Source organism: Stegostoma tigrinum, chromosome 33 (assembly GCF_030684315.1).
Source record: "Stegostoma tigrinum isolate sSteTig4 chromosome 33, sSteTig4.hap1, whole genome shotgun sequence".
Lineage (NCBI taxonomy): Eukaryota > Metazoa > Chordata > Chondrichthyes > Orectolobiformes > Stegostomatidae > Stegostoma > Stegostoma tigrinum.
This window is the reverse complement of record NC_081386.1, coordinates 34,215,769-34,231,156: the sequence shown is the minus strand read 5'-3', so window position 1 is coordinate 34,231,156 and position 15,388 is coordinate 34,215,769. Positions and strand designations below refer to the sequence as shown.

Genomic DNA, 15,388 nt, shown 5'->3' with positions numbered 1-15,388 from the left:
GTGACATATTTCTATCATTATCAATCCAAGATGGACAATGGGCAAAAATACTGAGCCCACTATAATAGGCCCCAAACCCACTTCTCACCCATCAACTCCACAAAGACAGCAGCTGTCACAGGACGTACATTCCCATCTTGGATTTAATGTTTTAAAATTCAATGTTTAACAAATAACATCTCTATTTTTGTTACCTGAAGTTGTGATCCACCATGTGTTCCATATTTGGGGATGTACCTAACAGACCTGGCATTCATTGAAGAGGGAACACCAAATTATACTGAAGATGGGTTGGTTAACTTCTCCAAGATGAGAATGGTAGGTCTATGGAGATTGGTTTGATCTGTTTTTCTCTTTGCTTCACCATTTTTTTGTCCATTCTCTGATAGCAAGTTTGAGAAGGGTTCTCCTCACAGAGGAGCAGTAAGACATGGCCTGATTCATCATGTAGATTCAGTCACTCAAGAACACAACATAATACCTATTCCCAGATTTTACAAAATCTTCATTTCCACAAAATAGCAGGGAAAACATTCACCAATGGCACAGACACAGGATGGATGCATTGTATCTGTTTCAAGTTTCCTCTCCTGATGGCTACTAACTATCTGTTTGTACCTCACTCCCAAATTGTCACTCTTTCTGTGTGATGCAGGACAGTGTGTGGCAGAGGCTTAACATCTGTCAGAGATATAAAGTCATACAGCATGCTGTTTGATCATTTAGGACATGATGCTAAAGTCTGATCTTGTCCTCACCCTCACTTCCTGTAGTCGTCTCCGGATAGTGATCTTGATCAGGATTTTGGATATTTTTCATCCCTTGTCTAGCTAATTTTAGTAGCCCTGAGGCATCTTTATTGCTGGTGACACTGACTGTGTCTACCAAACTGCATAGAAATGCTGACAAACTTTTAGTTGTTCAGTTTGTTTTTGCTTTCAGAGCTGTAGGTGCCCAATAACCATGAAAAGCTTCTCTTTAAACCTGAGGTATTTTAACCAGTGTGCAGCCTGCTTTAATCAGTACAGTACAATATACAATTCCAAACGGTACAGGAACAGACCCTGCGGCCCACCAAGCCTTGAACCTGGGTCCTCTTTTAATTGACCTTTTCACCCTGGGTAAAAGCCTATGACTATCCACCCTACCTATTGCCTCTCATAATTTTGCAGATCTCTGTAAGGTCACCCATCGGTCACGGTTTTCCTAGTGAAAGTAATCCAACTTTATCCAACCTCTCCTCATTCCTAAAAACATCCAAACCAGGCAACACCTTGCTAATCCTTTTCTCCAAAGCATCCATGTCATTCTGGTATTGTGGCAACCAGAACTGGATGCAATATTCCAAATATGGCTGAACTAAAGTTTTGTATAGCTGTAACACAACTTGTCAACTTTTAAATTTGACGCCCTGGTCAATGGAGACAAGCATGCTTTTATGGCTTCTTCACCACCTTATCCATCTGTGTTGCCACGGTCAGGGGTCTGTGGACCTGCAAACACAGATCCCTCTGAATTTGAATGCTGCTAAGGGTTCTGCTATTTATTGTATTGAATTTGATCTTCCAAAATGTATCACCTCAGATTTGTTTGGATTAAACTCCATCTGCCACCAAACCTAGAAACTTCTGTAAGTGACAAGCTCCTACACTAAGCATTAATTACTTGCTTGTACAATGGTGCTATGGATCAGAGACTTTATACAAAGGAATGAATAAGAGCTTTTATTCAATTTCTTTGGAATTCTGTACAATAGAAAAAAACAATGTAGATTAGGTTCAGTACAATTTTGCACGATCAAACAGAATTAGGGAATGAACTGGGCAACATAGTGTGAGATTTCTAAATTATTCAGAGATTTCTTCAGAAATGAAGGGTCCTGGACCGAAACGCCAACTTTCCTGCTCCTCTGATGCTGCCTGGCCTGCTGTGTTCCTCCAGCTCCACACTGTGTTATGTTTTTCTCATTACTTGTATTATTTTACACAAGTATGTTGAGGAGACTTGCGATGATATGTCTATTCAGATGGATCTATATTTGGCTGATGGTGGAAACTCCAACACAATACATTGTAATGCCTGCTTTCAATCTGGATTTACATTCATAGATATCTCACATAATCCGAGAAATCCGACAGTTCCAGCAGACTGCCTACAAAATAGAGCAGCAAACCAAGGTTGGTTCATTTTAAGTTTTGTGTAAATTCAATGGTTTTGCAACATTGTTCCAGAGTGGATGGAACTAAAATAATTTCTGATGGAAGTTATTTCTGAAAAAGGCAAATTCTGGTCGGAAATTTAGGAGATTGCCCTGCTTTAGGCTTGAATGGAACCATGGAATCCTAAACATCAATTTGGGAAGCAGACATGACTTTGGTTTAATGTTTTGTTCAAGGGTTGATGCCTCTGACAGTGTAGTACACACATACTACTGGAGCAATTGTCTTTTAATACACGTTGATTAGTTTTTACCCAACTGTTAGATTTTATTTTATAGTCATTCCTTTCCAAATTAGCTCCCATTTTTCGGATGGTCTTTCCCCCACCATCTGCTGCAAAAAAATTGGTATGCTACCTGTTTTCACAGCCAAACCAGTGTTTCCCCTCTGAGTTTACGCACCACCTAAACGTGAACATGTATTGGCCATTCCTTCACTGTCCGTAGGTCAAGAACCTGATATTCTCTCCTTAACATCATTAAATGAGTCACTTTAGTTCAAGAAGATGACTCATCACCAAGATGATAGATAAGGAGAGGCAGCAGTGAAAAATATTGAGCTGCAAACCTGGCTAGAGTGTGAATTAGCAAACAAAACATCATGAGTTCAGACTGATTTGGAAGCATTGCCCCACTCTACCACATTAGCCTTGTAAGTTTGTTTCCCTTAAGTGTCTATCCAATCTTTAGAAAGTTTTTTATCCATTTGTGGAATGTGAGCGTTTTCAGCTGGGCCAGCATTTGTTGCCCATCCTTAGTTGTCATTGAAAGGGTGATGGTGAACTGCCTTCTTGAACTGCTGCAGTCCATTGTGGTAGACCCACAATGCTGTTAGGGAGGGAATTCCAGGATGTCGACCCCCAGCAACAGTGAAGGAATGACGATATAATTCCAAGTCAAAATGGTGAGTGGCTTGGAGGGGAAATTGCAGATGGTGGTGTTCCCTGCTGTCCTTGGCCTTCTAGATAGAAGTGGTCGTGGATATGAAGTGATGAATTTCTGCAGTGCACCTTGTAGATACTACACACTGCTGCTACTGAGCATCAACGGTGGAGAGAATGGATGTTTGTGGATGTGATGCCAATCAAATGGGCTGCTTTGTCCTGGATGATGTCAAATATTTTGAGTGTTGTTGAAGCTGCACTCCTCTAGGCAAGTGGGGAGTATTCCATCATACCCCTGACTTGTGCGTTGTAGATGGTGATCAGGCTTTGGGGCAGTCAGGAGGTGAGTTGCTCACCACAGTATTCCCACTCTCTGACCTGCTATGGGTATTAGTTTTTAATTGTGTCTATTCACTACCTTCATAGGTAAAGTGCTCCAGATAAATAATCTTCCTCACAACACCCCCTACTCAATACCTTAAATAAAATCTAAACCTTGTCCTTTTTGGGAGTCTGTATATTCAGTCATTTCTGAATCTCTTTTCTTCGAGGAGAATAACCCCAGCTGTTCAGCATAAGCTTCAAGTTAAAATCTCTCCTCCCTGATGATTGCTGTTGAAGGCCTATACTTCACTGAGGTGGCTCAGGGGAAGGAACCTGTCTCTGGCCAAGATACGAGTCCAGTTGCGTCCAGAATGGAACTAATATGGTTAACTACCTCCTAATGTGTAACCAGACTTCATGAAGAAAAATGGTAGAAAGTAATCTCCAGGTATCAATATGTTTCCAACAGAAGATGTAACAATATTGGGCTACTTTTGAGGGATCTGAGGCAGACAATGAAATAGGGTAAAAGTTGCCGCATCTCCATTAATCAAGTTATTCGCTTTCAACTTGAATCAAATTTTTATGCTGAACTTGACTATGGTCAGATTACTGTCTAATGGAATACTTCATCCACACTTTTGTTAACTGCTATGACCAATTACATGCCATTTCGAAATCACCAGGTCCTCACAGGGTCCTCCTTGTTTTGCTTCAACCAGGTGGCACGCTATTTACTGGTCCGGTCAAATGTCATGGATGAAGAAACTCTTTATGAAGCATCCCTGAGGATAGAACCAAAGCTTCTAACCTGAATCCCACCATCCCTCGCATCAGAAACCTTGCATAAATGATGATATCACTGCTCTCCTCCAACGTGCTGTGCATGGGGCCATCGCTGAAGAGTAGACATGACCAAAACGTAACCCAAGGAGTGCATCAACCATCTGTCTGCTCCACTGGGGAATTTCACACTAACTGGCTGCTGTACTTTTACTGCAGTGCAAACCTTTTCCAAACAAAAACACAGTGCAGCAGTAGTAGGATTTTTGTGGTACTAATTGAGTCATTCTAACAATCTTTAGAAAATCAAAGAAAAATACATCTTTAAAAATATTGAAGAGTGGATGGTAAAATGGGCCAGAGCCTTTCAGTTCTAAAATCTGGTTTCCAATGCACTCTGGAATGCTGGTAATGAAAGCCTGTTTACCTGGGCAAAGGGTTGTGTGTTGTCAATGGCAGCAGACTCCCTTCATCACTGGGACCTGAACTCATATCTATGAAAGATCACTTGTATGCCTCTTCTCGCTGGTGCAGATGTTAATGTGCTCTCTTGTTAACGAAGGTTTGTGTGATAAAATCACCTGCACACTCTCCTTTTACACATAGGTAAAAAAGTTGAAACTCTTCCCTGAGTGGTGATGTGGATGTTCTCTTGCACTGATGAAGGGCAGTACGATGTCATTGATCAGCACACCATCCTTTTCTGTGAAGGTCTGAGCTCATATCCCAGAATGATTAGGTGAATGTTTTCTCCCTCTCCATGTCACTCCCTAAATCTCCACCTTGGGGTTCAAATTAAGTTCATACTAATCGAAGAAATGTATCCTTTCTTTGGCAAAGGTTGAGTTCATACTTCAGGTCCTTGGTTTGCATCCTGTTCATCCTAACCCTTTCCCCGAATGTTGAGGATCTGAAGTGAAATGAGTCTGGGCCTCACAATGCAATATTGTTGGACCTACATCTACACAATATAAGTCCTCTAGAAATGACATCTATGATCAGTTAGCATCCATCAATAGTGTGGGAGCTGGAGATGTCACACTGATGCATTAGGGATACCCTTTGGAGTTAGAATTAACATGGTGTGGGGGGAATGTTAATCTGCACCTATACCTTAATTGTAGAACACTGAACACTAACAACTCTCAGCTTTATTAATCCTCGTCCTTATGAGCACAAGTAAAATTTGCCACTTTGTCCCAAACAAAGCTTCTCCAGAAATAATTCTGGAATCAAAATTATGTTGAAGCTCATCTCCAAGCCAACGCTTCTCTGTAGGTCTCAAAGCTGCTTACAGTTTCACAGGAGCAGTCTGACTGGAACAAGATGTCCTGTGTCCCTGTTGTGTAGGATGAGATTTGTTGTGTTAACTCTGTGGAGGCTTTGGCTCACCTGTTAGAGACCCCTAAGCAGAGATGAGAACTGTGAAGCTTCGGCTAGAGCTTTGCTCTATGTGTATTTGACATTATTTTATGAGTAAAGACATTTTTCACAAATCTGTTAACAATTTCTCTGAAGTTGCCTTTTTTTTAATTGTTCACCTACTGGTTAGTGTATGTGTACAAATAGTATTGAGTTATAGATCCACTCTGATCACTATCAACATTAGATTCTGGGCATGATTTTCCATGTTACTATCAACCACAGCACTCATAACCTTCCTATATGCCTTAGCATTGATTTGGCACAATACAACTCCTGGAACCTCTTCTAAATCCTCTTCTAAGCTGCCTAAGACAAGGTAATACCAAGTCCAGGCTTCACGTTGCTTTTCCAGACTGACTGTCAGCTCTGCACAGAGTCAGGCTACTCATTTAGACTGTCAGAAAATACATCTTCATGCAAATAGCCATGGAAATCCAGAAAGCTCACAACCACCTCATAATTTAAAGATAGTTATCGGATCATCAGACAAACTTCTCTTTGTAAGTGTTGCAGAATCAAGGCAGATAAAGTGAGTTAGGCAACAGATCAGCTGTGAACTGACAGATTTCTCCTGTTCCGGTATTCCTATGTTTCTAGTGTCATTTAATGTCAAATGACATTATTCTCTCAATTCCAACACCTTAAAGTATGATCGTTAAAAGATTAGATTCCCTGCAGAGGAAACGCACACAGACACGGGGACAATGTGCAAACTCCACACAGACAGTTATCTGAGGCTGGAATCAAACCCGGGTCCCTGGTGCTGTGAGACTGCAATGCTAATCACTGAGCCATCATGCCATGCTGTGTAAAGATGCAAGTGTCCTTTTACTGACTGTCCCTCATCCTCACATCATCACATCTGAGATTTAGAAGATACAAGTCGGGTTTAGATGGCAAGTGAAGTGGCTGAATTCACACCTGAAAATAACACAAGGAAACTTACAACCAGAAAGCTGGAAGCACTCAGCATAAGTTCTAACATGTTTGGAAGACGACGAGGCAGGTTATGTTAACAAAAAGTTACAATTTAAAAAGAGGTCTGTCCTTAGAACGTGTATTTTAGTTTTACAGCACTAATGGAGGGTAGTCAGTTGATAGTTGTTAACTTATTGCTCCTTGTTATCATTCTTGTTACTTCCCACTAAATACAAGTGACTAATTTCATCACTTTCATTGTTAAAACATTGCAGCAAATTTAATGTGGAAGTGTCACCAAAATCACAAAAGAGACTGACTCCTGTTTCCTTAATTGATAAGGTTATCAGCGATTCTAGTCTGTGATTGGACACCTTGTAGCACTACAATCCAATTCCAAACTGTAGCCCTGGCTTGGGAGGTGAATAGCGTCATTGTGTTCCTATGTTACTGCTTCACAGCATTAACTTGGTAATTCAAAAGCCTCATGGAGAATGATGAATGGTGAGACAGTCCTGGATCAACACTAAGGCTCCATGCATATGCCCAATGTGCAATCTTAGCTACAAACCTCTATCAGAGACTGAAAACTCCTGAAAATCATTTGCCACCATTCCACAAGTCTTCCCACTACCCTACCCCCACTCTATCTGACAGATTGCATCAACTTTCAAGCATTAAAATGGGGTCACATAAGAAAAAAATTAGAAAATACTGACCAGTAGCAAAAAGGATGTTTTTGAACCTACAGCAAGCTCCATGCACATGCCCCTCCTAGGTATAATACCAGACTGCAATAGCAAAAACAGAAGGCAGAATCACCGGATTTGAAATGTTAACTACAGTTTTTCCTTCATGGATGTTGCCAGGGCAGCTGATCTTTTTCAGCAACTTCTGTTTTTGTTCCTGATTTACAGCATTCACAGTTCTTTTGGTTTTTATATAATCCCACATGTGGCAGCACCTCCTGTACCAGGTTACTATTAAGTCTCTTTTCTGGCCATACATCTCATAGGTGGTTACATAGGGGCAACAACTCCAACAAAGGTTAATTATCATTTTTCAACTTCACAATATGTGTGCATAGAACCTAGAAGATCTTAGGCATAAGATCATTTGTATGGCCTTTCTCTTTTCCTTAACTATGAGATTGAGGACCCTCCTCTTCTAAGCAACAGAAATGCAAGATTTCTGATGTTAGCCTTTCTTTATTGTTGACCTCAGAATCTATCTCACATTAAATATTTTAGGGGCAGCGCCTTCAGACTCGTACTCATAATTTTTGGAATGCTGTGCAGAGAATTAGCTGACAACTTGGACCTTCTTGTGGGTATGCTCCTTAAATTGGCCAAAGCTGCCAGGTACAGGCCCAGGATGAACAAGGCCAACTGGGTTATCACTTTGACAAGCTGCTTCTCTTCAGTGGTTTCTGAGCACCACAAGGTGAAGGTGACAAGGGTAATCATACTCTAATTTGTTGTTTCCTTTTTCACTTTGAGAAATTTGGGTATGTATTGGTTGTGTAAATTCTGAAAAGATGGGACAATATTAGATGATTTTAATTTGGGGTCATGACACTTGGTAAGTCAATGCATTTTCTCAGATCCTAGAAACTAAGAAAGGTTTAAATTTACAGCATTTCTGTACCATTTTCCATTTAGCCTGACAGTATTAGCAATGAAAGATAAATATTTCTTAGTTTTCTTTTAATGATTAAAGTAACAAACAATTATTAAAGTCTAGGATAAACAGCTAAAAAATCCAACCTCAAAATCTGGAGCAAGCTTTCTTTCTACCAAGTGGTTGTCAGTGTGTTAAATAATGCAGTGAGATTTGTGGCGAAGATTTAAATACAAAGTATTGCTTCCTACCACTGCAGTTGGAGTTCAGCGTCAGTCCCCAGCTGTGAAAACACTGCAGTTTATTACAATTCTTGACGACTGTGTGTTATTTGCTGATCTGAATTTTGCAACATGTCCTGGACAGCCCTCTACTTCACAAAGCACATATGTAATAGAAAAGAGGAACTACAGTAATGGAAATGCCAGGCATACATTCATGTACATAATAAGATTCCCAAACTCTGCTAAAGTGGGTGCTGACACCACAGTGATGCCCCTTGCTTCAACTTAACAGTGCATCCCAGAACCAGAATCTTCAGTTGTTATGGCAACAGAACAGCTCTGCCTTAAATCTAAGCTTTACAGATATCAGACCGTGTGCAATGTTACAGTTAAAGATGTAGCTTATCTTTGGCTGACTGTGAAAGAGTGCTAACTTTGCTAGCTCCAAATAATTATAACTAGTTAAAATGTCTTACAAAAGAATTTCTAAATTCATATATTTTTCTAACATTAGAAATAAAATGTGATATTCCAACTTTAATGCTTTCTTCAGCCACGCACATCGCATTTTTCCTGACAATCATTCCACTAATTCCACTGAACCCAGTCCCAAAATAACGCTGGCCTGCATTGATCTAGTCAAGACCATTGTGTGAGTTAGATAAAAGCGGAAGAGAAAAGGTAAGGGCAGTGTGTGGCAAGTGAAAGCAAAAAGAGGTTTCTAAGCTGCTTTCTATAGTAGCACAGACAGAAAGCAAGCAGCCATTGCTGTTGGAAGCGAGATCTGAGGGGCAATGATACTGAAATGGAGGGACTAAATTTGAGCAGGACTGTGCTAGCTTGTGTCATGAGGCTAGGCTGAAACATATAATTAGAAACTGTCTCTCAAAGAGAATAGGGTGAGGTTGAAAACAAGGACAGGGCCAGGCAGAAGGGTAGCTAACCTACTGAGCTTGTCACGTTATCGTCTTTCGAACACGGGAGCCTGTGGTTTCAACCTGCAGTGCCAGGTGAGGCAACAAAAGAGAGTTGTGGGGGTTTCCAGCTATCACACAATGATCACTGCAAGCAAATAATGATAGGGTGAATAAATTAAAAATAAAACTCAGAACAGATGAAAATGTGATGCATTTCTCCATCATATATGTCTCATTTCAGTATCTTTTGCACAAGTGTGGTATTTAGTGAAAACTATATGAATATATTAATGACAGTATTAATTTTTGTATATCTAAGTGATCGTAAAGTATTTAAAATTCAGTTGGATTCAAGGGACAGATACACAGAGTAAAAGGGCACATTCAGAAAATTACAAGCTTTCTGCTGAACAATGCTTTGAGATGTAGTGGTGATACTTTAAGCCTGAATATTTCCAGTGATTTTTAGTTTCCCATTTTATAACAATCCACATTTCCTGATTACCTCTTGACAATCAATCTCGTTTATCTAAAGGGTTTGTCTGGCAAAACGTCAAAGTATCATTCTTGGATTAGTCCTAGAGATTTCAGCAATTCAAGGGCCCTTAAGCTGAGCTCAGCAGCAAAGTGGCAGTGATCAAGGTTGACCTTGAACAAGGCTCTGTTGGGAGACTGAGACAATATTGTAACAAGAACTTCATCTCTCTTAGTGTGAAATTGCCTGTAACCTGCTTTAAGTATCTTTTTATTTACTCTATCATGAGGTGTGGGCATCACTGGGAATGCTAGCAATTGTCTCTGATGCCCACTTACTTTTGAGGGCAATTAAGAGTCAACCACATCGCTGTGGATCTGGAGTGACATGTAGGCCTGGCCAGGTAAGCATGGCAGATCTCCTTCCTTAAAGGATATAAGTGAACCTGATGTACCTTTACAACAATCGACAATAGTCAATCACTGTCAGCTTTACTGAAACAAGCCTTCGATTCCAGCTTGATTTTAAACTGCACTAGCTACTGGGGTGAGGTTTGAACCCACACTCCTAGACCTCAGACGTACCAGTCCAGTGACATCACCCACTACCCACCATCTCCTCCAAACAGACAATCACATTAAAAAATATTCATAGGAAACAAAATAATCAATCCACAGTTTAAAAATTTTAAACAGACCAAGGTAAAGATTGGGACAAAACCATGGGATCAATTTAGAAGCTGAAATATCAAGAAAAGGTTTAAAATGAGTAATTATTTTTAATACTTAAGTTTAAAAAATGTGATAACTGTAACAACAGAAAAATGAAACACACTTCTCAGAGCCAGATCATTTGCTCAGCTATGGTTATTACTCAGATTGTAGTGAAAAATGCATTAATTGAAATTCATTGAACAAGGCTTAATTTTTATGAGGTTTTGAACAGTGATATGCAAGTGGGCATGGAAGGTTTTTTTTACCAGGTTAGCTGATTTCTCACGATACTGGCTTAAGCGGGTATTGAGAGGCATAGTGCAGCCTGCAGTGGAGCAGTAAATGACTGACTAAAATCTTTTTATTCATGTTAAATCCTGATGCTGTGGTCAGATTTAGTGAGGAAAATGTGGTTAACTCCGACAGGTCACTGTTAAATATTCCCCAAATTCCACGATAATCTGCCAGTGGCTCAGTGGTTCATTTTCTCACACCTCAACAAGAGATTTAAAGTTCAAGACCTAATGCAGAGTCTTCAGTACAAAACTTAGGCTGACAAATGCAACACATTGTGAAAGGAATGCTGCATTGTTGTAAGCACAGCAGTGAGGGAGTTCTGTATTGTCAGAAATTATAATAACTTTATCTAGTTCAGTAATATTGTTTTTCTCATTGTATGGTTTGATATTTATCATTCTGAATTTGTTTTTTATTTGCGTGAATTTTTTTTACAAAAAATATACTTTCATCATAACATTTGTAAACAAAGGTATTACATAATCATTTCAATTTGAATAGTAAGGGATTTGCAAACAACACCATTGTACATGTCGAAACAATTTTCTGTTTAGCAAATACATTCCTCATCAGGTATTCCGTCTAAGGACAAAACACTTCAAATTACAAATTGTAGAAAGTGCCATCTAAAGTTTTCTTTACATCATGATTCATTCTGAGGTTCTCAATACCTTGTTGATAGTATTGATTTACACCATACATTCCTAGGGAGGCACTAAATGTGAGAGGTTTCTAATCCCAGCCCATTGGTACCCAATGTCTGAGAGGCCAGTATAGGGGTGAATGGCATTAAGCAATCCAATGCATTTTCCCAAAAGCCATAGATTGTTTCCGGAATCTTTTGAATTAGTAATATTTCTGCAGCATTTTCTACTTAGCCTGATATTACTGTCAATTATAAATATAAATGTTGCTGAAAACTATTTAAACATTTTTAAAATAGCATCCAGTGTATAGCTCTTCAATAAGTGTTGAAAGGCTAAGAAATTCAGCCACAATATCAGGAAGAGGATGTAAGAGTAGACATAATGCAGTGGGATTTGTGGTGAAGATTTAAATGCAAAGTATTGCTGCCTACCACTGCAGTTGGAGTTCAGTGTCAGTCCCCAGCTGTGAAAACACTGTGGAGTCTATTACAATTCTTAAACTGCTGTTTGTGCGTTATTTGCTGATCTGAATTTTGCAACATGTCTTGGGCAGCCCTCTATTTCACGAAGCACATACATGATAGAAAAGAGGAGCTGCAGTAACGGAAATGTCAGGTATATTTTCATGTACGTTATAAGATTTCCAGGTTTAGAATGACAAACTCTGCTTTAGCGGAATCTGACTCCATAGAAATGTCTTTTGCTTCAACTTAACAGTCCATCCCAGAACCAGAATCTTCAGTTGTTATGACAACAGAATGGCTCTGCCCTGAATCTAGGCTTTACAGATATCAGCATCTAATGGTTTTTCGCTGAATGATACAGTAAAAAGCATAGCTTATCTTTGTCTGATCCATGACTGTATTTATGAATTTATAGTTGGTGCAAATATATCCTATTAAAACATTTTTGAATTAATACATTTTTCTAATATTAGAAATGAAGTGTGGTGTCTCTACTTTATCCTTTCTTCTCCCAAAACTTCATCCATGCGAAATACATCATGGGGACTGAATTCTCAAAAGTCCTCCTGTCAGTCCTTCCATTAATATTAACTCTGAACCTAGCCACTGCCTTCCATCAATCTCAAGCTTTTTATCTCTAATCTTATACTACTTTGTTGGCGTTAAAGTCTGTTCCAGTCTTCACTCACCATTGCTCCACCTGCAGGTTACTGTTCATCCTCTGCTCCCATTAACTCATCATCAAGAGTAGGCAATGGTGTAGTGAGAATGTCATGGGACCATGAGTTTGAAACCCATCATGGCAGATTACCTCCGGGAAATTAGGGATGGACAATAAATACTGATCTTGGCTGTGACGCCCACATCCAGGTATAATAGTAAGAAACAATCTTACATAAGAAGATATAGAATCCATATATGCAGAAGAAAGAAAGGGAAAGGAGAAACTATCAGGAGTGGTCTTTCGGCACCCTGTCAGTAGCTGCATGTAGAGAGCTCAGATAAGGAGGACATTTTTGGGATGGCAAACCTGTAAGTAATGGAGTGTCAGGGGAACCAGAATATTGCAGAAAGCTACAGCACAGAGGGATTGAATCATCTATGAATCGCAAAAAGATAGCATCCAAGTTCAGTGGGCAACAGGGAAGACAAGTGGAATATTGGCCTATATTTCATAGTGATATAGAAATGGGAGGTTTTACTAAAGCCATGCAAGGCACTAGTCGGACCACGGCTGGTATTCTGTGAATAGTTTGGGGTCCCTTATCTGAGGGGAAATAGACTGGCATTGCAGACAAGCCTGAGAAGGTTCCCTTGGCCAATAACAGGCATGGGGGACGTCTTACGAGGAGAGGCTGAGTGGATTTGGCATTTCAAAGATTGAGAGGTGATTTTAGTGAAGTATACAAGATTCTTCAGGGACTTGACAGGGTAAATGCAGAGATGTTGTTTCCCCTTATGGGACAGTCTAGCATCAGAGGGCATAATCTCAGAATAAAGCCCTGCACATTTAAAACAGGGATGAGCAAAAATTTCTTCTTTCAGTGGATAGTGGATCCGTGGAATTCTTTACTGCCAAGGGCTGTCAAGGCTAGGTTGTTAAGAATATTCGAAGCCCATCTAGACCGATTTTTAATCATTGAGGGAATTAAAGGTTTAGGAGGAAAGGCAGGAAAGTGACGTTGAGGATTATCAGATCAACCAGGATCTCATTGAATGGTGGAGCAGAATCAATGGGTTAAATGGCGTACTTCTGCTCCTACATCATTTGGGCTTATCCTATCAATGAATGTTTTTAAAAAAGGCACTATCTTTCACAGAAACATAGATGATAGGAGCGGGAATACACTTTTCACCCTCTTGAGCCTATTCACCATTCATAATGATCACGGCTGATCATTGAGCTCAATGCCTAATCCCACTCTCCCTGATATCCCTTCATCACTTTAGCCACAAGAGCTATATCTATCTCCTTTTTTAAAAACCACACACAATGTTATGGCCTCAACCACTTTCTTTGGCAGAGAATTCCTCAGGCTCACCAGTCTCTGGGTGAAGAAATTTCTCTTCATCTTAGTCCTAAAAGGTTTAATCCTCCTCCTTAAACTATGACCTCTGGTTCTTGAATCACTCACCATTGGGAACATCGGTCTGCATCTCACCTGTCTAGTCCTGTCAGAAGATTATAGGTTTCTATGAGACATGGAAATTTTTCTAAAATCCAGTGACTACAATCCTAACTGTCTCATTCTCTCCTTGTACTTCAGTCCTGTTATCCCAGGAATCAGTTTCATAAATCTTTGCTGCATCCCCTCTAGCACAACAACATCCTTCCTCAGATAGGGAGAGCAAAACTGCATATAATATTCCAGGTGTGGCCTCACCAATACCCTGCATAATTACAGTGAGGCATCCTTGTTCCTGTACTTGAATTCTCCTGCTACACAGGCCAACGTACAGGTAATCTGCATTGTTGCCTCCTGCACCTGCATGCTTACTTTCAGCAACTGGTACACAAGGATACACAGGTCTTATTGGACATTCCCATCTCTCAATTTACAGCCATTCAAATAATAATTTACCTTTGTATTTTTACTACCAAAGTGGAAACCTCACATTTCTCCACATTATGCTGCATTTGCCATACACTTGCTCACTGACTCAGCCTGTCTAAATCACACGGTAACATGTCTATATTCTCCTCACAGTTCACCCTTCTGCCCAGCTTTCTGTCATCTGCAAATTTTGAGATATTGCATTTAGTTCCCTCATCTACATGATAAACGTGTTGTGAATAGCTAGGGTCCTAGTGCTGATCCCTGCGGTACTCCCCTCGTCATTGCCTACCATTCAGATAAAGACCCATTTATTCCTACGCTTCGTTTCCTGTCTGTAAACTAATTTTCTATCCAGCTCAATGAACTATCTCTTTAATCTCTTTCAAACTTATCAAAAGCCTTCTGCAAGTCCAAATATACCACATGCACTGGCTCCCTCTAAACAACTCTATTCGTTACATCCTTAGAGAATTCAATAGACTTAGAGTAATATTCATGTACAGCGTGGAAACAGACCGTTCGGTCCAACTCGTTCATGCCGAGCAGATATCCTAAATTAATCTAGTCCCATTTGCCAGCATTTGATCCATATCCCTCTAAACCCTTCCTATTCATGTACCCATTCTGACGCCTTTTAAACGTAATTGTACCAGCCTCCATCGCCTCCTCTGGCAGCTCATTCCATTGACTACCACCCTCTGCATGAAAAAGTTGCCCCTTATGTCCCTTTTAAATGTTTCCCCTCTCACCTTACACTATCTAGTTTTGGGTTCCCCTACCCTGGGAAAAAGAACTGGGATATTCACCATCCATGTCCCTTGTGATTTTATAAACATCTATAAGGTCACCCCTCAGCTTCTGACGCTTCAGGGAAAATAGCCCCAGTCTCTCTCCAGAGCTTAAACCTTCCAACCCTGGCAA

General features: G+C 40.1%; 1 protein-coding gene across 3 annotated transcripts in view; it reads left to right on the top strand.

Annotated features, from left to right (window-relative positions):
• rasgrf1 (Ras protein specific guanine nucleotide releasing factor 1) overlaps positions 1-12,334 on the top strand; it is a 110,001-nt gene extending 97,667 nt beyond the window's left edge. For all 3 annotated transcript variants that reach the window (XM_059639190.1, XM_048562910.2, XM_048562909.2), the window contains 3 exons: positions 201-318; positions 2,109-2,177; positions 4,149-12,334. In XM_059639190.1, coding sequence (XP_059495173.1) covers positions 201-318; positions 2,109-2,177; positions 4,149-4,241 — 280 coding nt within the window. In that variant the 3' untranslated portion in view covers positions 4,242-12,334. The remainder of the gene's footprint in view (positions 1-200; positions 319-2,108; positions 2,178-4,148) is intronic.
• Positions 12,335-15,388: the final 3,054 nt, after the last annotated feature.